The sequence below is a fragment of the Aricia agestis genome, chromosome 5 (genome assembly GCF_905147365.1).
Source record: "Aricia agestis chromosome 5, ilAriAges1.1, whole genome shotgun sequence".
NCBI classification, from domain to species: Eukaryota; Metazoa; Arthropoda; class Insecta; order Lepidoptera; family Lycaenidae; genus Aricia; species Aricia agestis.
In genome coordinates this window covers 14,273,019-14,296,737 of record NC_056410.1, presented here as the reverse complement: position 1 = coordinate 14,296,737, position 23,719 = coordinate 14,273,019, and the positions used below count along the sequence as shown (strand labels likewise).

The 23,719-nt window shown below is 35.7% G+C and overlaps 2 protein-coding genes across 2 annotated transcripts in view; both read left to right on the top strand.

Moving 5' to 3' along the window:
- The window catches only part of LOC121727125 (membrane alanyl aminopeptidase-like), a 33,480-nt gene extending 23,943 nt beyond the window's left edge, over positions 1 to 9,537 (top strand). The window contains exons 17-31 of the mRNA XM_042114803.1: positions 2,108 to 2,150; positions 3,272 to 3,828; positions 3,932 to 4,093; positions 4,516 to 4,833; positions 4,980 to 5,163; positions 5,271 to 5,512; positions 6,986 to 7,178; positions 7,262 to 7,451; positions 7,565 to 7,665; positions 7,823 to 7,999; positions 8,094 to 8,278; positions 8,371 to 8,538; positions 8,666 to 8,812; positions 8,960 to 9,029; positions 9,214 to 9,537. Of these exons, the coding sequence (XP_041970737.1) occupies positions 2,108 to 2,150; positions 3,272 to 3,828; positions 3,932 to 4,093; positions 4,516 to 4,833; positions 4,980 to 5,163; positions 5,271 to 5,512; positions 6,986 to 7,178; positions 7,262 to 7,451; positions 7,565 to 7,665; positions 7,823 to 7,999; positions 8,094 to 8,278; positions 8,371 to 8,538; positions 8,666 to 8,812; positions 8,960 to 9,029; positions 9,214 to 9,525 (3,049 nt within the window). The 3' untranslated portion in view covers positions 9,526 to 9,537. The remainder of the gene's footprint in view (positions 1 to 2,107; positions 2,151 to 3,271; positions 3,829 to 3,931; positions 4,094 to 4,515; positions 4,834 to 4,979; positions 5,164 to 5,270; positions 5,513 to 6,985; positions 7,179 to 7,261; positions 7,452 to 7,564; positions 7,666 to 7,822; positions 8,000 to 8,093; positions 8,279 to 8,370; positions 8,539 to 8,665; positions 8,813 to 8,959; positions 9,030 to 9,213) is intronic.
- Positions 9,538 to 16,302: 6,765 nt separating this feature from the next.
- The window catches only part of LOC121727124, a 40,583-nt gene continuing 33,166 nt past the window's right edge, over positions 16,303 to 23,719 (top strand). The window contains exons 1-15 of the mRNA XM_042114802.1: positions 16,303 to 16,859; positions 16,944 to 17,108; positions 17,226 to 17,543; positions 17,613 to 17,796; positions 17,939 to 18,180; positions 18,299 to 18,491; positions 18,564 to 18,756; positions 18,856 to 18,956; positions 19,040 to 19,216; positions 19,336 to 19,520; positions 19,696 to 19,863; positions 20,371 to 20,517; positions 20,622 to 20,691; positions 20,851 to 21,138; positions 23,134 to 23,648. Of these exons, the coding sequence (XP_041970736.1) occupies positions 16,303 to 16,859; positions 16,944 to 17,108; positions 17,226 to 17,543; positions 17,613 to 17,796; positions 17,939 to 18,180; positions 18,299 to 18,491; positions 18,564 to 18,756; positions 18,856 to 18,956; positions 19,040 to 19,216; positions 19,336 to 19,520; positions 19,696 to 19,863; positions 20,371 to 20,517; positions 20,622 to 20,691; positions 20,851 to 21,138; positions 23,134 to 23,648 (3,503 nt within the window). The remainder of the gene's footprint in view (positions 16,860 to 16,943; positions 17,109 to 17,225; positions 17,544 to 17,612; positions 17,797 to 17,938; positions 18,181 to 18,298; positions 18,492 to 18,563; positions 18,757 to 18,855; positions 18,957 to 19,039; positions 19,217 to 19,335; positions 19,521 to 19,695; positions 19,864 to 20,370; positions 20,518 to 20,621; positions 20,692 to 20,850; positions 21,139 to 23,133; positions 23,649 to 23,719) is intronic.

Genomic DNA, 23,719 nt, shown 5'->3' with positions numbered 1-23,719 from the left:
TTTAATCAGTAGCCCAAAAATAAAGTTTCATGTTTCTAACATAAGAAATGACGGATTTTCATTCAAACTTTCAACCCCTATTTCACCCCCTTCGGGGTAAAATTTCCAGAATTGCTTTCTTAGTAGGTGTCTACTTAATAAAACAACCCTATTCACCAAATTTCGTGGCTGTAACCTTAACAGTTTTTGCTCAGCGGTGATGAATCAGTCAGTCAGGACATGTTGTTTTATAAGTATACATAAAAACGATTATTGTGAGTTAACCTTAAAAGATAGACATATACTATGATGGAATTTTTTTTAGATCATTTAAAGAGGAATAATTCTTCCATACATATTTTTTGGGTATCTTGGACCGTTTTTGAAACGCACGCAACGGAAGCTCTCAAAGATGAATAATTTTCCCCGCTTTCTTCCACATTTTACTCTGTTTCTTCGCTCCTAAAAATCACAGCGTGATGTTATATAGCCTATAGCCTTCCTCGATAAATGGACTATCAAATACTGAAAGAATTTTTCAAATCGGACCAGTAGTTCCTGAGATTAGCGCGTTCAAACAAACAAACAAACAAACTCTACAGAATTATAATATTATATGTAAATATAATATATAATATAATAATATTATAGTATACATATAGATCATCGGCCAAGTGCGAGTCGGACTCGCGCACGAAGGGTTCCGTGCTGTTATAGAGCAAAAATAAGCCAAAAATTGTGTTTTTGTATGAGAGCCCCCCTTAAATTTTTATTTTATTGAAATATTATTATCTTATATCTTTAAACGAGCAATCCTTGTATATAGGTATATAATTATATAACTGGAATCTCGGAATCGGCTCCAACGATTTTCATGAAATTTAGTATATAGGGGTTTCGGGGGCGATAAATCGATCTAGCTAGGAATCATTTTTAGAAAATGTCATTTTGTTCGTGTTTTATTGAATACTGAGCAAAGCTCGGTCAAAAAGCGAGGTAATTATTAAAAAACTGGCCAAGTGCGAGTTGAACTCGCCCATATTTCAGTTGATTTAATGAAAGTTAAATTAAGGTTAACCATTTATGACGTATAAAAAAAACTACTGGCTAGATCTCGTTCGAACCAATTTTCGTTGGTAGTTTTTGTAGTAACGTACATCATATATTTTTTTTAGACTTATCATGCTACCCCCCCCCCCCCCACTTTAGAAGTTAGAGGGGGGGACGGACACGTTTTACCACTTTGGAAGAGTCTCTCTCGCAAACTGTTCTGTTTAGAAAAAAATGATATTAAAAACCTCAATATGATTTTTAAAGACCTATCCATACGTTAGATGAAAAAATTTTTTTTGTTTCAGTTGTATCTATGGGGACCCCTAAAATTTTTAATGTTTTCCATTTTCGTATCAAAATCTTAAAGCGGTTCACAGACTACATCTACTTACCAAGTTTCAATAGTATAGCTTTTATAGTTTCGGAGAAAAGTGGCTGTGACATACGGACGGACAGACATACAGACAGACAGACAGACAGATATGACGAATCTATAAGGGGCAGACGGGCAGACGGACAGATAGGCAAACAGGCAGATAAACACACTTTCGCATTTATAATATTTAAGTATGGATTATTATAGCTTTTTATTTGTCATTCAATTCTATGTACCATCAACAAATTGATTCATAGGCAGTTGACGGATCTACTTAATTTGGTTCGATTATGTCAATTCAATGTATAAAGTCGTGATCTGTCGTGGCTGGGATTGACATAACTTGACCAAACTACGTAGGTCCTCCATCTACCTAAGAATCAGCTTCTTCAAAGGCAGGAGCCGGACGGATGACTGCTGTAGATGGTAGGTATAAATTATGGAGTAAAGAAAAGGGGAAAACTTTTTTATCTTTATTTATTTTATTTATGAGAATATAATGCTAACGATTGAAATCTGATTATACTAAAATATTCGTCATCACTGTTAACTGCTTATCAAAATACGAATTAAAAACGTCAATAATAATAATGATAATCAGACACGATAATGATGATAATGTAATCTTTCAGATATTAATGGTAATAATGATGATTAGGAAATTAAAGAAAATAGGAATCGTTGAGTTTTTTAATCCAGTCGCAGTTTTAGCACTGCTGGAACTCTTGTCGCCAAATTAAAGGTAAGTAATTATTAATTTTGGAATTTTTGATCTATTAAATACTAGCTGTCCCGGTGAACTTCGTGTCACTTTAAAACCTTCCCTGGACTTCTACGAATATTTTAAGACTAAAATTAGCCCAATCCGTTCAGCCGTTTTCGAGTTTTAGCGTTACTAACACAATTGAAAATCCATTTTTATATAATAAATATAGATATCAATTATGTGTCATTAATACAAACTTAGAATTATAAATAAATATATTTAATGAGATTCTGCTTATCTAAAAATACAAAAGATGAATTTCGGAAGGAAAGCTATTTTACTCGTACAAGATTATATTTTTTTCTTCAACTGAAATACATAAAATACAACTGAGGCCACTAGAGGTATATTTTATATAGTACTTTTATTCTTAAAGAAGTTATCGAGAGTAGAAACGGACAGACATATGGATAGACGCAAAAAAGCTATGAAAATTTCTTGTAGTGAATATAAAACCATTAAAGAAAAAAAAATACACCTTAGTGACTAGTCTAAGATCCCCATTATTTCTCAGAGTAATATAAATGTTAACAACAATAATTGTAACATTAATATAATTTAAAATTTTATTTTTGTTAACACTATCATTAAGACGTTACTCAAAGAATTTAAGAAGAAATGAACTATTTTGTGCTGTTAATAAGTTTATGAAGCAATTCAAAGTCAAAAGTCTCGAATATTATCTGTACATTACTCTATTGAACTTGCAAGGCCATAGTAATGATAAAAAGTGTAAAATGTTAAAATCATTCAGATAACATTTTAATCTTTATTGTTACAAAAGATTAAGATAAAAGTAATGTGAAGCTTACCAATAGTACCTAATGTTAAATTGTAAAGACGATCATTTAATTTATGAACTTAGCGCAAGAGTTTATCCAAGTGATAAAGAATTGATTTTAAGTACTTACGTAAAATATTATAATGTAATACTCAAACTATTTCAAGTTGAAAGGGCCTCAATTATACTTTAAAGGGCCGAATCATATGTTAATGTTCATGATAATAATGTATTATTATCATGTAAAAGTAAAATTTAGTAAAAGTGTAATAACTTTAATAACTAATAAGTATTGACAATTTCATTTTGTTTTCAGATGGCGACTTTAACTTATTTCTTTGTATTGCTAGCAATAGTTTTTGTAAATGCTGGACCCAGAACTCCAGTAAAAACAACAATATTCGCTGACGAAAAATTAGACGGAGAAGTATTTGAAAATATAGATGCGTTTACCGATGTTTTACCGTCAAATATACCAGCCAGTGACTATCGTCTACCAACAACTACCAGCCCTGTTCATTACACTGTTCTCTGGGCTGTTGACATACAACAATTGACCTTTTCTGGAACTGTTGATATTGATTTAGTCGCAACTCAAGCTAATGTAAATGAAATCGTGATTCACTCAGCTTCTTATCTAAATAGAACGTCTACAGTTCTAACCTTAGGAGCTACAGCAATCCCAGTAACGGTTGTGGAGCAACCTGAACTCGATTTTATAAGAATACAACTGAGTGCTGGCACTCTGCAATTTAATCCCGCAACTCCTGTAGTATATAAATTGTCAATTTCATTCGCTGCGCCTCTTCGTACTAACATGTATGGCATTTACCAAAGTTGGTACCGTAACAATTCCACAGCCACAGCCGTAAGGTAACTATCAGTTTTCCTTATTATAATAACTATGATTGGTAATCATAGTTTAACTTTTATTTATTCACTCAAAAATTAACTACACCGAATTATCAATTTACAGCTGGATGGCTTCAACTCAATACCAAGCAACATCTGCACGTTATGCTTTCCCATGCTACGATGAGCCCAAGTTTAAGGCTACTTTTGATGTCACAATTAGTAGACCAGTAGGTTTTAAGAGTTGGTTCCTTACAAAACTCGCCACTACAAGAGCCGGTGCTACGTAAGTATTATAATATGAGATAATATTTGAATTTATTTTGCACACCTGTCCTATGTTTTAGTTGTATTTAAACACAAACGCAATAAATTATAATATCTAAGGTTATATCAAGTGAACATATTTTGTTTATCAACATAATGAGCTTTTTAGAATACTTACTGCTAAGAAAAAATCTAGATAGTATTATTATATAAATGAATAAATAAATAAAACTTTAAGTTTGTATATATTTGTATATTTTAGATTGTATTTTTAGTGCTTAGATTGTTATCTGTATCTTTGTTTAGCAATAACTAAAAATTGTTTTATTTCTAAATAGTTTTTAAGAAAATGCTTTTAGAATGTTGATACTACTGGTGCCTACCACCGGTATAAATTAAATTAAGTAATTATTCAAAGTTTTTATTAAAATTATACTTCAGAGGTTACGAAGAAGATGTCTACACGCAAACGCCGAAGATGTCTACATATTTATTGGCCCTGATTGTTGCCGAGTATGAGTCAGTTCCTCTTAATAATACTGATGGAACTTTGAAATACGAAGTTATTGCTCGCCCTGGAGCAATAAACGCTGGCCAAGCGGATTATGCGTTTACAGTCGGACAACTCTTAACTGACACAATGAGCAATCACACTGGAATCGATTACTATGGCGTTAACTCTAATCTCAAAATGACTCATGCTTCCATTCCCGATTTCTCTGCTGGTGCAATGGAGAACTGGGGATTAATAACATACAGGTAAAATATTAGTCTAATGTTTCCTTGAAAAATGTGAATCCATTTTCTTAATGAGCTTTTTAATTGCGTGTCATTAATAACCTAAAAAAGAAATATACTTATTAATTTAAATTAATAATATAAATTTTAAATATTTATATTTTCAGAGAAGCTTATCTTATGTATGATCCAAATCATACAAGCGACTATTTCAAACAGCTGATCGCGTACATCCTATCCCACGAAATTGCCCATATGTGGTTCGGTAATTTGGTCACCAACGAATTCTGGGACTGCCTCTGGTTAAATGAAGGTTTCGCCAGATATTACCAGTACTTCTTGACTGACTGGGTAAATATATTAATATAAAGTCCAAATGTTCTTTTAAATATATAACATGTTTTTTTATAAATTCGTACGATGAAAAAACATCTTTTTAAATCAAATTATGCTTCAAGGTTGAAGATTATATGGGGCTTGACACGCGTTTTATTACGGAACAAGTGCACACATCCCTTTTGTCGGACTCAGCGGACGATGCTCATCCACTCACCAATCCTGATATAGGAAGCCCAACTTCTATTAGCGATATGTTCTCAACCATATCTTACAACAAAGGTGCTGCTGTCATACGCATGACTGAACATCTTCTAGGATTTGAAGTCCATCGCCAGGGCTTGCAAAACTACTTGACAAATAGGTAATTACTTTATCATAATAAAGAATGGCTCATGGGTCGCAGTGACGTCAGGGCTACAGCGACCTGCCTTCTTTAAAAAAATTATATATTGCATATTTTATCGGCAAATTGGGTCTATTTTTTTTTCTTTAACGGTTGTAATTTTTTTTCTTGGGCTATACTACTATACTAATCTGACCAATACTTCTTAAGATACTACTACTATACTTCGAACGATTTCGTAATAAATGTTATAACTTTGGTTATAACTACTAAACTATCTGGCTAAGAGCATAGAAATCGAAATTTTAGATCAAAAACCTCCTCTATCTTTTTATAAAATAAAAAAATGAATATAAGTAGGTACTTACAAAATTTTTTACAAAAAGCCATTTTTTTTTAAATAAGTACACGAAAAGACCCTCCTAAAGTTAGATTTTTCTGTTTTAGTTTTTATTCTACGAAACTTATAAATGAATTAAAGTCCACGTGTTTAGCTGTCAAATGAGACCCTCTTTAGGGTTCCGTAGTCAACAAGGAACCCTTATAGTTTCGGTCTGTCCGTCCGTCTGTCCGTCTGTCTATCTGTCTATCTGTCTGTCCGCGGTTTTGCCCAGGGACTATTGGACCTACCAAGCTGTAATTTTGGCATTAATGCACATATTAATGATGCCGACAAAATGGTATATGAAATCTTGACAAAATATATATTTTTTATGGTACCCTACACATGATCATTCTTAAGCGGGGATGATTTTTTTGTCGTTGGATAGGTTCTTTTAAAATATTATGAGTATTCATTGATCATTTTTCGATTTAGGGGTCCGTTTGTGAAATACTTACAAAGTTTTAAATTGGAAAAAGTCGTTAGAGTCCAGTGACTTCAGTGACTCCTTCTACCAGCTAAACGGTTGCTTCTGGGAATGTGAAAAAATTCATGGGAGTAGGAAACATGCTGAATTTAAAAGGAAAACTGTCACGGCTAAGAAGACTTCATACGTTATTGAGTAATAGTTGATCAACTAAAAAAATGTATTCGGCGAAGTATAAAGGAACTTTTCGTTCAAATTTCTTTGGAAGTAATTGATATGATGTTATTAGTAGTGTAAAACACGATGTACATTCATTGACCATACAAAGTTAAAAAAAAATTAGCGGTATAAACCTATATTGCGCGTGGCCCGACACGCACTTGGCCGGTTTCATTATAATATTCAAAGTGAATAAAATGAAATGGCTGCCATTTTACAATCGTGAGAGAGAAAAAATAGATTTGTGAATAAAATATGCCATACATTATAACATCAGAGGCTCGGACTCTAGTGTCGGGACTCGGGACACATTGTTTATTTTTAAAATAATACAATATAATTTTTTTCCAATACTACTTTTTATCATAATTAAAATAAAAAATTAAAAACACATAATATATCACTAAATATAATATTCATTACACAGTCCGATTAACCTGATAAAACATATTAAACATTTTAGATACTTAGACACAGCTGTGCCAAACGACCTCTTCCAAGCTCTTCAAACAGTAGCTGTTTCTACTGGTGCTATTGCCGCGTACGGTTCCGACTTTTCCGTCGTCGATTACTATAGAAGTTGGACAGAGAAAGCTGGTCACCCAGTGCTGTACGTTGAAGTGAATCATCAGACCGGTGACATGACCATTCAACAGGTATATAAAATTGCCAGCGACATACCGTATTATTTGAATATGCAATTGTGTTCTAAAAAAATTAATATTAACTAAAATTTCAGCGCCGGTTCAACATCAATACAGGCTATTCAACTGATAACTCGCTATGGATCGTCCCAGTTACATTCGCCACCGCTAGCAACCCTGACTTCGAAAATACCAAGCCGAGCCACATTATCAGGGACGCTGTTACAGTCATCAACCGTGGTACTGTTGGGGATGAATGGGTCATCTTCAACAAACAACAGACAGGTACAACTAGTCTTTTTATTTAAGCTTTTCTTTATTTTTTTAAATGCATGAATTCATGAGCACATTACTGTTATCTCAATCTCACACACATTTGGGGATTCGGTGAATTTCAGGTTTCTACAGAGTTAATTATGACGAATACACTTGGAATCTAATTGTTTTGGCGTTGAGAGGCGAAGACAGGACTAAGATTCATGAATACAACAGAGCTCAGGTAATTATTGCTGCTAAGACCTTGTAGCATAACTTTGATAAAATTCGACATAACGATACCCTGAGTCTTATTTCTTGAGAAAAGGGTTTTTAGGTGTATATATTATACGTCATAATATAATAATTTATATCATAAATTATTATGTTACTTTTTTCAGATTGTTGATGACGTATTCCAATTTGCTCGGTCAGGAATCTTGAGCTACACTCGTGCTTTCAGCATTCTCTCCTTCCTGGAGAACGAAACTGAATACGCACCATGGGTTGCTGCTATGACCGGCTTTACTTGGCTGAGAAACAGACTCGCTGGTACTTCGGACTTGGCTTTACTAGAGGTAATTTTGACACACTAGCAATTCGTCATTCGTGGAAATTTTGATTTATTAGAATGTTGTTTTGATTTAAGTAATTATGTTACTTGTTGTGTAGCAAATCATCGCTCGCTGGGCCACTCCTATAATGAATCAGCTGACCTACGAACCCATCCAGAACGAATCGTTCATGAGGTCGTACCTGAGATGGCAATTGGCTCCAGTGATGTGCGCCATAAATGTGCGTGCTTGTCGCGACGCTGCTAACACTCAATTCCGTGCCTTGGTTGATAGCAATACAGAGTAAGTGCAGATTTATATATTAAATTTTAATTAATAATGTTAATGATATTGCAATTTACTTACATGTTTCCTTCCTACTTTCTCTATTTTAGAGTGGACATCAACAGTCGTAACTGGGTGTACTGTAACGGTCTCCGCGAGGGCTCCGAGGCCGACTTCGACTTCCTCTGGCAACGCTACCAGCAACACAACGTCTATACTGAGAAGATCCAAATTCTACAGTTCATTGGATGCACACCATATGTTTCCAGAATTAATTCGTTAGTTTTCTGCTTACATAATATACTTGTTATAGGAATTATTAAAATGCACTTCTTGCGAAATTCAAAATAAGAATAATATTATATTTTTATACAAACTTATCCTAATTTTCTATTATTATTTCAGACACTTGCTCAATATCGTACAAGATAATTTTTTGATCCGTCCACAAGACTACACTGCAGCATTCAACAGTCTACTCACTGGCAACGAAGCCAATACATTACTTGTATTTGCATTCGTAAGGGAAAACTTGCCCGCCGTGATTAATGCGTAAGTACTGTAGTAATCAAATTCCAGTAGCCACTATTGTAGCTAGTCTTTAGCTACCAGATTCTTCAAAGTGCTTTGCTACAGTTTTTTTACCTGAACTACAAATTACACGCAGAAAAATCTTAATATGTCTATTATTTATTTTAGATTTGGCACTGCTACTACACCACTATCAAACATTGCTGCAAGACTGAGGACCCTTAATGACGTTACTGAGGTATGTGTTTTATTATGTCAGTTTCGGTTTGGACTGGTTTGTGTGAACACAGAACAATTAATATATTATGTGTAAAGCATTAAGCAGTGTAGGACTGAATTATATACAAAATATGTGGGTTTATAGAGGTAAAATATATATTAATTACTTTCACAGTTTTAACGCTGAATATTAATATTTTCAGTTCTTACAATTTGTGGATGCCAACCAGAATCTAATAAGCAACGCGTCGTATGAAAGAATTGTCTACAACGCCGAGCTCACTCGTCAAAGTATCGTGTGGACGACCCAGGTGCGAGATGACATGAACAACTACTTCGTGAATGGCGATGACGACATCACCGCCTCCACCGCCGCACCAGTATCTGACCCTCCCATCGTCAGTCCACCTGACCTGGTGGAACCAGAAACCCCAGACATACCTGGCTCCGCAGTGACGGCGTTCGTATCAGTATTCGCAGTGGTGTTTGCTGCTGTAGCTAACTTCGCCTTATAATTTTTTTGTAATAATTTGAGATATTGATATTTATTTTATAATAAGATTTTTTGTAAGTTGTAAAATAGAGTTTTTAATAAAACTTTTTTGTACATAAACCTATAAAAGGAAACGTTACTTTATTACACTCCCGTTTGTTTTGTATAATCTACTAGAGGTTCCGCGCGGCTTCGCCCGCGTAAATTAGATATTTCACAGACAAATTATTTCACAATAATCAGCCAAGTGCGAGTCGGACTCGCGCACGAAGGGTTCCGTACTGTTATACAGCAAAAGTAGGCCAAAAATTATGTTTTTTTTATAGGTCCCTTAAATTTTTATGTTATTTAAAAATTATTAAAGTACACATATAATTAAGGCTTTTGTGTAAATTTCAAGTGCCTACCTGTTGTAATCATTGATACCGAGCAAAAAATGTTTGAAAAAACAGGTTTGTTGTATAGGTTTCTTAAATATTTAATTTATTTTGTTTTTAGTATTTGTTGTTATAGCGACAACAGAAATACATAATCAGAAAATTTCAACTCTCTAGCTATTACCGTTCTTGAGTTACAGCCTGGAGACAGACGGACAGACGGACAGACGGAGTCTCAGTACTAGGGTCCCATTTTTATCCTTTGGGTACGGAACCCTAAAAAATAGCCTATGATCTTTCATGTGGTCTACTTCTTATCTGTGCCAAATAACAGAAAAATTGCTCCAGTAGTTCGTGAGACAATTTCAACCCTTTCAAACAATTTCCCCAGTTTTTTCCACATTTTCCTCTATTTCTTCGCTCCTATTAGGCTTAGCGTAATAAAATATAGCCTATATCATTTCTCAATAAATGGGCTATGTAACACTGAAATAATTTTTCAAATCGAACCGGATAGTTCCTGAGATTAGCGCGTTCAAAAAAGCCCTTTCAAATAATTTTCCCACTTTTTTAGGGTTCCGTACCCAAGGGTGACAACGGGACCCTATTCATGAGACTTCGATGTCTGTCTGTCCGTCTGTCTGTCTCCAGGCTGTAACTCAACAACCGCTATAGCTAGACTACTGACATTTTCACAAATTGTGTATAGATTGTTGCCGCTATAACAACAAATACTAAAAATAAAATAAAGTTAATATTTAAGGGGGGCTCCCATACAAGAAACGTGATTTTTTGGCCTTTTTTGCTCGTAATCAGTAATGGTAACAGTTAGGCACTTTAAATTTTCTCAAAATCCTTAATTATATTTGTACTTTAATAATTAATAATAAAATTAAAATAAAGTAAATATTTAAGGGGAGCTCTTATACATAAAACACAATTTTTTGTCTACTTTTACTCTATACCGGTATGGAACCCTTCATGCGCGAGTCCGACTCGCACTTGGCCGATTTTTATTTCCACATTTTCCTCTATTTCTTCGCTCCTATTGTCTTAGCGTGATAAAATATAGCCTATATCCTTCCTCAAGAAATGGGCTAACATTGAAAAAAAATTTCAAATCGGATAAAGCAGTAGAGTTTGTTTAAACGTGAAAAAAACTTTAACGTTAAATAGTGTCTGTGGTTTTTTGTTATATTTTCTTAAAGTGGATACTTGTGCTTGGAACACAAATATAGTATTAATTTTAACATCACCTCAGTTATACCAAGTTGAGGTTATTTTATTTTTCTGGGGTTAATTACAATTTTTTGGCGGGAGCTCAAGCACACGAACTATGCAACAATAGATGTATTAGACCGCTGATATTAGTAAAACAAGAAGCAATTAACACAATGCCAACAAAATATAAAATAATCTTCATTAAAATTTTGAAAACTGCAAATTTCGAATTGAGTTCATATTTTATTTGTTTTATTCAATAATATCAAAGTAGACAGAATTATAGATTATGCGTTCTTAGAACTGAGGTTGAAATTTTTAAGTTTGACGTATTATGACAAAAGTTGTCGTTAGGTACGTTACCTAGAAACTTAGTTGTTGTTTATATTTTGGCACATGCATGTCAGAATTCAATTTCAAAGTCTTCATTTTAAAAATAAATTATAAAAGCCAGCGCGCCAGCCCTTAACTTATCCTGGCGAAACCTGAAAGAAATGACAGGTAATAGCCCGGCCGCACATTGTCCGAAATTTCTGATACGAAACATTTGAACATCGGCCGGACCGCTACCCCGCACACTATCTGAAATTTCCTTCCGGCGAGTTCGAGCTCACTCGGCTCAGTACAAAATGTAAGAGAGAGCGCGATCCGTCAGAAACATTTGAACTGACATCCGATCGACGTCATCTGAGTCATCTGACACATAATGCCAGACGCCCGCCGGAACGCAATTAAAAATTTCTGTCATCCGATAGACGGCATCTGACAACTCATCCGGACCGGACGTCAGATACTAAATATATGAGCAGAGTGCGTTCCGGCAGGCATCTAACATTATGTGTTAGATGATGTCGATCGGATGAGTAGTAGAGTAGGTGTTTCGTCCCAAGGTTTTTAGGCTCAGTAGGCCCAATTTATTTATTTATTTATTTAACTCAGGCACTTTGGCCCATATTATAAATACCTTATAGACTAACATACATACAATTATACTAAAAACTAACACTAACACTAAAACACTAAACACGTATTGTCTGCGACGTGGGGCGCGACGTATTCGGAAGTCGTCCTCTGAACCTCCTGTAGACGACTCCAATCGGCCAGAACTCCTCCTTCTCAAAGGTCGGTAGATGGTGCGTCGGGACTCTCACCACAAAAGAACTAAAATTCACTTTGTGGCGGGACTCCAAGCGCTCAACCCTCAAGACGAAGTGGGTCTTGCTTCTGATGTAGTCCACGACCTGCTCGACCGTCGTGGACCAGTGCAGCCTGGACACGTACAGCGGCGTCGCGGGAGTCTCACGCCGCAACAGCTGCTCGGGTCCTTCGGGTGCGGTGCCGCGATGGTTGCGGACGACGGGTTTCTTCTTCTTCCTCTCCACTCTTATAAACCCGTCATCATCGCACTTTCGGTTCTTTTCGGAGGGAGGACAATCCTTTGCAGGGGCCTCCTTTTTCCCTTTGTTTTTGGAACGCGGGGCAGGAGGCGGGGGGCAAGCGGCGACACTTGCGTAGTTCGGCCGCGGCTCCGTTGCAGGCGGGGCGCGGGCGGCGGGGGCAGCGGCGGCGGCGGCAGCGGCAGCGGCGGCAGCGGCGGCGGCGGCAGCGGCGGCGGCGGCGATGACGTGCTCGGGCGATGACCCGTCTGAAAGTGCTGACGGGCTGAACGTGATCGCCTGCGCACCACGTCGGCGAGTGACAAACAAGGCATCAGGTGACCTACATATTGAATTACCACTCTTTAATTGTGATAATTCATTACGTAGATCGCTGATCGTAGACTCCGATGCCTGCAGTCTACCTCGAACTTCGACCAACTCTTCTTTCAGGAATCTGATGTCCTTTAAGAGGGTGACGACATTGACGTGGTCCAGCGTCACGCGCGGCAGCTTGTGCAGTTTTTTCGCCACAAAAGCCGGCACCTCATCCGGATCCGTCTGCTTCAGCAAGGATATTATATCCTACACGCTTCTTTCTGTTCCATCCCTCCGTCGCGATGGCATATTCGCGCTCTGGCCGAGCGTCTCGTAGAGCAAATGCTTCCCCTCCTCGCTGGTGAAGGAGGACTTGCAGATCTGCATTATGCTAACCTCGTCCATTGTGTCGATGGCGTGCTGGATAAACGCCAGCAACTCATTCGCCACGAGCGCCATGATGACGTGCAGCGGCAATCAGCCGCACGATTCACGAAAATAATATTAATTAATAATTAATAATATTTGCTGCGTGTGCATAACGTGGAGCGCGTCCGAATCACCAGATGAAAAAAATGTTAAAAATTCATATCTGGTGATTGGGCCCACTGGGCCCTAAAACCTTGGTTGGGACGAAACAACAGAGTACTCGATCGGATGGCAGTTCATTTCTGATCAGAAATTTCGGACAATTTGCGGCCGGCCTTAATACACGTCCATCTCTTAGCAGTCTATCTGGTATTGGTAGTTATATCTATTGTGATAATATAATTAAGAAGTTTCTTATGTGTGTACAATATAATTTTAAACGTCACGTACGTAACGACGTACTTCATAACGTAAGTGAATCTAGAGATTAAAACACCGCTATCGTTATCACTTATCAGTAATTGGTATTTGTGAGTTCTATCTACTTGGATATATGTAATTTATTTAAATATTTTAATGCATACTTGCAGATATATACGAAAAGATAGTAAATGTCGGCCAAGTGCGAGTCGGACTCGCGCACGAATGGTTCCGTACCGTTATGGAGCAAAAGTATGTTTTTTGTATGGGAGCCTCCCTTAATTGTTTATTTTTTATTTTAATTGTATTATTAAATACTAGCTGTCCCGGCAAATGTTGTTTTGCCATAAAATGATTTTCCCTGTTTTCCTGCTTTTCTCTTGAAGTTTTTTTCTATTTTTTTTCTATAGACCTCATGGAGCTCAAGACCTTTCTAACGAATGCAAAACCGTGGAAATCGGTTCGTGCGTTCTGGAGTTATAGCGTCAGGAAGGATAACCCGACTTATCTATACTAATATTATAAAGAGGTAAACTTTGTTTGTTTGTTTGTTTGTTTAATTGTAATGAATAGGCTCAAAAACTACTGGGCCGATTTTAAAAATTCTTTCACCATTCGAAAGCTACATTATTTACGAGTAACATAGGCTACTTTTTATTTTGGAGAATATAGGTTTCCGTAAGATATTTCAGTTTTTCGGAAACAACCAGAAAATTTACTTATTTTGCGTACGCTGTCTAAACTATAAAAGATAGAACTATTCAATGTTATAAGTAAATGTAGATCTTATAAATATCTACAAAAATGTCCGCGACACAATATACCTATCTGTGTCAAGTGAGACACAAAAACCATTTTTTTTATTTACATTTAAACGCATTTTTGGATTACATTTAAACGCATTTATTTTACTCATGCTAATAATCCTTATCAAAATAAATAATTTCATCACTAAGTACAGTTTATGTAGATTATATTTGCTCTTTAAATGATTAAAATTGGACGTTTGGTTTAGAAGTTATGGCGAAATTAAAATATTGCGATTTACGTCCGTTTCGAAGTGGGCGCTACCAATGCCACAGAATAGATAATAGAACAAGTACCAATGCAGGGGTGCGCATTGTACACATTGAAAAGGTCTACAGAAAACTCCGCGATGGTATATTTTTTTTTATGAAATAAGGGGGCAAACGAGAAAACGGGTCACCTGATGGAAAGCAACTTCCGTCGCCCATGGACACTCGCAGCATCAGAAGAGCTGTAGGTGCGTTACCGGCCTTTTAAGAGGGAATAGGGTAATGGGGAGGGCAGGGATGGGAAGGGAAGGGAATAGGGGAGGGTAGGGAAGGGAATAGGGTAGGGGATTGGGCCTCCGGTAAACTCACTCGGCGAAACACAGCGTAAGCGCTGTTTCACGCCGGTTTTCTGTGAGAATGTGGTATTTCTCCGGTCGAGCCGGTCCATTCGTGCCGAAGCATGGCTCTCCCACGTATAAGTATATCTTCTTTCTTCTTTGTCCACCCCATGTTCCCAGTTCATCTGGGGTCGGGTCTCCCTGTACGTTTGCGCCACAATTTTTTACGTATAAGTATATCTCATAAGGATATATCCCACAATAACATATTTTTTGTCATTAACTTTTAACTTCAAATGGCTAATTTTCGAAGCGATTTTAACCAATAGGGCAATAATCCTTATTCAATGAAATACTTTAAATACATTGTTGATTATGGCCCTTTACAGCGTAATTATTACGATTTTAATTTTAAATGAATATTTTCGAAGATAGTACAGATTTAAAAATTGCGGGACGTTAAAGTAGCTTTTGCGGCAGTACCGACCAATGCGGACCACGGGTAGTAATAATATAAATTATTTAAAATCAAACTACTGAATCGATTTTAATAATTTTTTCAGTGACTTAGGCCATAATTTATTTTATACCCGTGCGAAGCCGCGGCGGGTCGCTAGTTTTTATATATTAGACGAGCTTTTGCCCGCGGCTTCGCTCGCGTTAAGAAGTATTATTATATTATACTAACTTTCATCCCCTATTTGAACCCTTTGGGGTTGGAAATTATCAAAATCCTTTCTTAGCGGATGCCTACGTCATAACATCTACCTGCATGCCAAATTTCAGCCCAATCCGTCCAGTGGTTTGGGCTGTGCATTGATAGATCACTATGTCAATCAGTCAGTCACCTTTGAGTTTTATATATAGATTAAAGTACGAATATAATTAAATATTTTGTGAATATTTCAAGTGCCTACTTACTGCCATTGTGGATTACGAGAAAAAAAAGCCAAAAAAATCACGTTTGTTGTATGGGAGCCTTCCTTAAAATATATTAACTTTATTTTATTTTTGGTATTAATTGTTGTTGTAGCGGCAACAGATATACACAATCTGTGATAATTTCAGAAGTCTAGCTATAGCGGTTCTTCAAATACAGCTTGGAGACAGACAGACAGACGGACAGACATCGAAGTAATAGGGTCCCGTTTTTACCCTTTGGGTATGGAACCCTAAAAACGATAAGAGGTTTTAAATATACATCTTTATTGTTTGTGGCGGTAATATCGTAAGTAAATGTGCATTTTGTTTTGATTATTTTTTTAATTTATACATATTAAATTTATTATTTATCTGACATCTTCATACCTACTCTATCTCTAAACATTTTTCCTATTTTACATTAACGTTTTCTTTATTTGTAGATGTTGTCCTTCATGTTGCTAGTAAAATACCTAACATTAGCATGTTGTGTAACTGCTCTACAGCATAATGTTACGAGAAATACGATTTTTGCCGATGAAAGACTACAGGGAGAAATATTTGAGAGCGTTGACATTTTTAGTAAGTTAAGAACAGATAATAGAAATAATTTAGATTATCGCTTACCAAAAACGACCAGGCCTATTCACTATAACTTACAATGGACTATCAATATGTTGGACATGACATTTTCTGGGACAGTCGAAATTCAGCTAACCGCTACTCAGGCCAATGTTAATGAAATAGTAATTCATTCCCATGAATTGTCGCTATCATCGGTTTCTTTGATGTCCGGCACTACAACCTTACTAACAACTACAACGGAGGAACCAGATCTACATTTTCTAAGAGTTAAATTGACGTCGGGTTCTCTTGAGTATAATGCAGAAAATGTGATATTATATTCTTTAGTAATATCATTCGATGCTCCTATTCGTGATGATATGAACGGCATCTACAGAAGTTGGTTTCGAAATAATTGGAATGATCCAACTGTAAGGTAACAAGCTTATTCTTTTGTTAAGCAGACAAAAGTAATTAAACTAGATGAGCACTTTGAAAAAAAAACAATACTTTTTTTTAGTTGGATGGTATCCACACAGTTCGCTGCAACATCAGCTCGTTTTGCATTCCCTTGTTACGATGAACCAAGTTTCAAAGCAACGTTCGATATCGTCATAACCAGACCAAGTAATTATAAAAGTTGGTCTAATACAAGATTGATTGACAAAAGAGATAGTATAAATGCGTAAGTGGTTTATATTATTGCTATACTAAGCTACCTTATATTATTATAAGAAGATGATTAATTAAAAACAAGTGCTTGTTTTTAATTAATCATCTTTATTAATCATCCATTATTCAGGGGATATGAAGAAGATATATTTAGCCGAACACCAATAATGTCAACATATTTACTTGCGTTCGTCGTCGCTGAATATGAAAGCTTGCCGACTAACAACATAAATGGAAATTTGATGTACGAAGTTATTGGACGCCCAGGTGCAATATCTACTGATCAAGGAACATATGCCCTTCAAATTGGGCAGCAAATAACAGAAGCCATGAGTGAGCATACAGGAATTGACTTCTTTGGAGTAAGCTCTAATCTAAAAATGACTCATGCTGCTATTCCTGATTTTTCGTTCGGCGCAATGGAAAATTGGGGCCTCATAGTTTACAGGTTGATTTTATATTCCTTGTTAATTAATTTTATTAGCATTTGTATTAGTATTTAAAAATATTTTTTTAGAGAAGCATACATAATGTATGACCCAAATCATACAAGTGACCACTATAGACAATTGATAGCTTATCTCCTAGGCCATGAGATAGCTCACATGTGGTATGGAAATTTGGTGACTCTTGAGTTTTGGGATAATATGTGGCTCAACGAAGGTTTTGCACAATACTATCAATATTTTTTAACACATATGGTAAGATTAGATTACAAAATGTAGTGAAGATTTTTAATATTTAACCCATTCTACAATCAAAGTAACATTTGCAAAGTACCTGACCCATGTTGGAAGTTATCTTAAAACGATTCAATTAAAATTACTACTAATACCATTACAGGTAAAGGAACATTTAAGGTTAGATTCAAGATTTATTACCGAACAAGTTCATACTGCTCTTTTATCTGATTCATCGAACAATCCCCACGCTTTGACTAACCCAAGTGTTGGAAGCCCTGATTCAGTTTATGCGATGTTTTCAACAATTTCCTACAACAAAGGTGCTGCTATTATTCGAATGACTGAACATCTTTTGGGATCAGATGTACATCGCCTGGGGTTGCAGAACTATTTAAAAGACAGGTGATTAGTTTAACAGCATATTACGGGGATTGATAACAATAATTATCTAAACTGTGTTAAATTACTTAGTCTTTAATAATATGCACCTTGAAACTAATTTCAATGGTTTCGTTTTAAGATACTTAGACGTAGCTATACCAAACCATCTGTTCCAAGCACTTCAAGCGGTAGCTTATTCATCTGGAGCTTTAGATGCGTATGGATCAGACTTTTCGATATTCGAGTACTATAGGAGTTGGACAGAACAAGGCGGTCATCCTGTACTATTTGTCGACGTTAATCACAAAACTGGAGACATGACAATTCAACAGGTACATTATAATTATTTTCCTCAAGAAACGTTAAAATTTTGTAGCGGTTACATGAAAACATTACATTTTCAGCGTCGTTTTAACATCAACACAGGATATTCTAATGATAGTAATTATAAATGGATAATTCCTATCACATTTGCATCTGCCAGTAATTCTGATTTTACAAATACCAAGCCGAGTCATATTATTAGTCAAGCAGTAACCATTATTAACCGTGGCTCAGTTGGTGATGAGTGGGTCATCTTTAATAAACAGCAAACTGGTAATAAAATTATTTAAAACGATATCTATTTATTACACCAAAATAAACAAAATACAATTTAACTACTAATTAAAATAAAAATATTTTTGTTCTTTTTAGGTTTTTATAGAGTAAATTACGACGAGTACACTTGGGATCAGATTTTGCTGGCCTTAAGAGGATCAAATCGAACTTCAATTCATGAATTTAATAGAGCTCAGGTCAGATAAAAAAATGAACTTCTACAAAATACGTTAACAAGAATATCCCAGTTGAAGTAATATTAATATTTTTTTATTTCCAGATTGTTGACGATGTCTTCCAGTTTGCTCGATCCGGTATAATGAGTTATTCTCGAGCATTAAATATTCTATCTTTCCTAGAGAATGAAACTGAATATACTCCATGGGTTGCTGCTATGACAGGTTTTAATTGGTTGAGAAACAGACTTGCTGGAACTCGTTATTTGACACCACTTGAGGTACGACGTATTGGTGTAAAGTTTATGGCTCTATTTATAAAAAAAAAAAAACATTACTCTTCAAAATACAGTTGAAACAAGTTCCATTCATAGTAATTTGTTTATTTTTTATATTGTAGACACTAATAGCTCGTTGGGCTACTCCTATAATGAATCAGCTGACCTACGAACCCATCCAGAACGAATCGTTCATGAGGTCGTACCTGAGATGGCAATTGGCTCCAGTGATGTGCGCCATGAATGTGCGTGCTTGTCGCGACGCTGCTAACACTCAATTCCGTGCCTTGGTTGATACCAATACAGAGTAAGTGCAGAAAAATGAAACGTTAAAATAAGTTCTCGACTTTGGTTGTCCAAAAATATTTGGATGGACAACCTACATTTATCGTTATACTTTTCCCTGCCAATATGATAGCTAAATTATTGTTCCGTTAATCTCCTGTAATTCTCGACTGCAATCATAACATGTCATATTTTAGAGTGAACATCAACAGTCGTAACTGGGTGTACTGTAACGGTCTCCGCGAGGGCTCCGAGGCCGACTTCGACTTCCTCTGGCAACGCTACCAGCAACACAATGTCTACACTGAGAAGATCCAAATTCTACAGTTCATTGGATGTACACCTCACGCTTCTCGAATCAATATGTAAGGTTGTCACTTTATTACCTATATTAGTATAAACGCGCCGTGGTCTAGTGTTATAGAGCGCTGCTCTTGACTCGGAGGTCGTGGGTTCGATTCCCGCGTTGGAAACATGTTATTTCCAAGTTTGGTTAGGGCGATGCAGGCTGATCACCTGATTGTCTGACAAGTAAGATGATCCATGCGTCGGATGGGCATGTAAAAAGTCGGTCCTGCGCCTGATCTCTCGCCAGTCGTGTCGGTCGTCCGTCCCACTGGGTTATGAGAGTAAAGGAATAGAGAGTGCTCTTGTGTACTGCGCACACACTTGGGCACTATAAAATTACTCCAGCGTAGCTGGCCTGGTTTCAATGAAACCGGCCACCGTCACCGAAACCGGTGTGGGAGCTTATTATTATTATTACCTATATTAGTATTAAGGTTTTCAGTTATCTACTTATTATTATTAATATCACCTATATTAGTATTAAAGTTTTTAGTTATCTAAAATGTCTAAATTTATTTTTACAGATTTTTGCGCAATATTGTTGAAGAAAATTTCATTATGCGTGAACAAGACTACAACTTAGCATTCAACAGTGTTCTTACAGGAAATGAAGAAAACACATTAGTAGTCTTAGCGTTTATACAAAACAATATGCCCGCTGTAATTAAAGCGTAAGTAGACATAAACATTTATACAATTGCTAAACTAAATAGAAATAAAATAAAACTTTTGTCTAATGTGAAACTATAATTGAGATTCATTTTTCATTTTCCAGTTTCGGGTCTGCAGCTACTCCACTGTCTAATGTTGCTGCAAGGTTGAGAAGTATAGCTGATGTCAATTCGGTACTTACATATTTTATGGATTATTTTTTATTTATTCTTATGAATTGGTACACCCAATTCATTTAATTAATTGGGTGTACCAATTTAGTTAATTAGCTAATACTTCAATCACTCTCATAGTTACTTTTTTAACCATTAAATGTGTATCTTTTGTTACAGTTTTTAATTTGGGTTGAACAGAACAAAGATCAGATAGGTGATGCATATTCAGTAGTAGTCGCTAATGCTGAATTGACGCGTCAGAGTATGATGTGGGTTTCTGAAATACAAGATGATCTAAATAACTACTTTGTCAACGGCGATGATGATATTTCAACGTCTACTGCTGCACCAATCACAAGTCCTAGCACTATTATGCCCTCAGATTTGATAGAACCAGAGACACCGGATATTCCAGATTCAGCATGTACCACATTCTCTCCTAGATATTATATCCTCATAACAATCGCCATTTCCATTTTAACTAGACTATAAAATATGTTATTATTAGTAATATCTTAAAATCGAGCACCAATGTGAGCAGGCAGTTTTAAGGAGGTGACTAACCCTAAAGTGTCGATTTTATAATTCATTTTTATACTTGAAAATAAGCCCCGAATTGTTTCATTTTCAAAAATTAGATACTACATTATATTTCCGAGAATTCGATCTGAGCAAAAACACGATATCTTAAAATTTTCTCGATAGAAAAAAAACCCCAAAGATGCATCAAATTTTCACAAATTTTTCATATTTTATTGCCATAACCATGCATTGAACTAAGTTATTATTTTTATACATTCTATAAAATTCTATCATTGAGAGATCGGCCTAGCGGATTTTTTAAATGTTGTATATTGAGAAAAAACTAATTTGGTTATGAATCCCCGTCGTTCTTTTTCACCTGGCATATGAAAGACGGGCGTGAGTGTGAAGAGAGAAGAACGATGTTTGATTTTTGGGGTTAGTCGCCCTCTTAACGATTTGTATGGTTCTATAATTTTAGTATCTTATTAATATGTTGGTAAAAATTATTAATATTTAAGTTTATTGGTTTGTTTCAAATATATTATGAAGAATTATCTAAGTAATTTTTCTAACACCCCACATAAGAAAACTTAAAAGAAAGTATGTATGTTGCGTTTTTACAAGCTCTCGAATGTTTTTCATACCTTTAGCACTATCGATAGCTGCTATCATATTTTTAGACATTATCAATGTTGGGGTTGATAATAAAAACGTGAGCTCGCCAATAACTAATTATTCAGTATTGATGGGATAAGATAAAAAACGATTAAATATCGATAAAAAAAGTAAAGTAACTTCATCAGTTCTGAACCTGAACAGCCAGAAAATGGTAAGTATTTAGTTAATTATTATTTATGAAAAAAAAAAACAATAATTTGTGCCAGATAACTGTTATGAAAATACGTCACAAAGTATCGCGCATCTAGTAACGAGCAAAAATCGGCGACAACACAATATGTGATACTATACTAGACTAGCTATAATAATAAATAATATATTTATACCTACGTCTTAAAAAGCATAGTAAAATACTGTTTTATTATACACTAGATGACCCGGTGAACTTCGTATCACTTCCTTTCTAATTAAGGAACCTTCTACAAACAATTTGCGTAGTAGCATAATATGCTTTCCGTTCTTAAAAAAATTAAAACCGACTTCCAAGGTAAAACAATAATAACATCCTTAAAATATGAACTAAAAAGTATTAAATAATTCTTAAATAATTATTGCTATCTAATAGTGCCTTTTCCGAATTCGACTAAACCTCTTTTACTACTTTACTATTCCTGTACTCAATCTTCATCATTTTGGAGTCGGTACCACATATAGCTGAATCATCAGTTCTCTGACAGAATATGTAAAACTTTTGGAACTGGCCAAGTGCGAGTTGGACTCGCACACAAAAGGTTCCGTACCATTTTAGAACAAAAATAGTAAATTGTATTTTTTGTATGGGAGCCCCCATTTATTATATATATATTTTATTTATATCATTAATAATTAAAGTATAAATACAGATGAGTATTTTGTGTACATTTCAAGTGCCTACCTGTTGTCATCATTGATACCGAGCAAAAAATGTTTGAAAAATCACGTTTGTTGTATGGGAGCACCACTAAAATATTTAATTTACTTATTTTGTTTTTAGTATTTGCAGTTATAACGGCAACAAAAATACATAATCTGTGAAAATTTTAACTCTCTAGCTATTACTGTCCTTGAGTTACAGCCTGGAGACAGAAGGACAGATATCGAAGTCTCAGTAATAGGAACCCTAAAAGACATCTCCTCCATTTTGAAAGTCGATTTAAATTGTAGTCTATGTGTTATTATGATGTATAAGCTATTTTATCGTAAAATATTAGTAGGATAATATATTGTAGTATTGATATAAAATGAAAATTAAAATGAGCATTTTTATTTCGATTACAGGCTAGTCGCTGGTTCACACTTCTGTTAGGGTTAGCCCTAACTCAAGGCCTATTAACTCTTAGTCCTATACCTGTACCTGAAAATGAGTGGGAAGAATTTGCCAGAATGCTTAGAGACCCAGCGTACCGCCTACCGACTACAACAATACCTCGTCTCTATGAAGTTAGATTAACACCTTACTTCGATATCGTTCCCACCCCAAACATTTCACCATTCTCATTCGACGGCGAAGTATCCATATACATAAGCCCAACTCAGGCTAATATTCGAAACATTGTTATGCACTGCAAGGACATGACAATAAATTCAGTGAGCGTTGAGTTAAACGGATCTCCAATAGCGTTGACCACGAGCAGCTACGCGTGCGAAGAACCCTACAGTTTCCTGAGAATCGACACAGCTGCAGATTTACAGCTTAACCAGGAATATGTAGTCAAAATCGATTTCACTGGTAGAATACAAAACAATATGAGAGGATTCTATAGAAGTTGGTATGTTGACAGCCAGGGCCAAAGGTAAGTTCAATTTGTTTCGAATTTTCTCAGACTAAACAATACACTATGAATGTGTATTTAAAGAAAAAAAA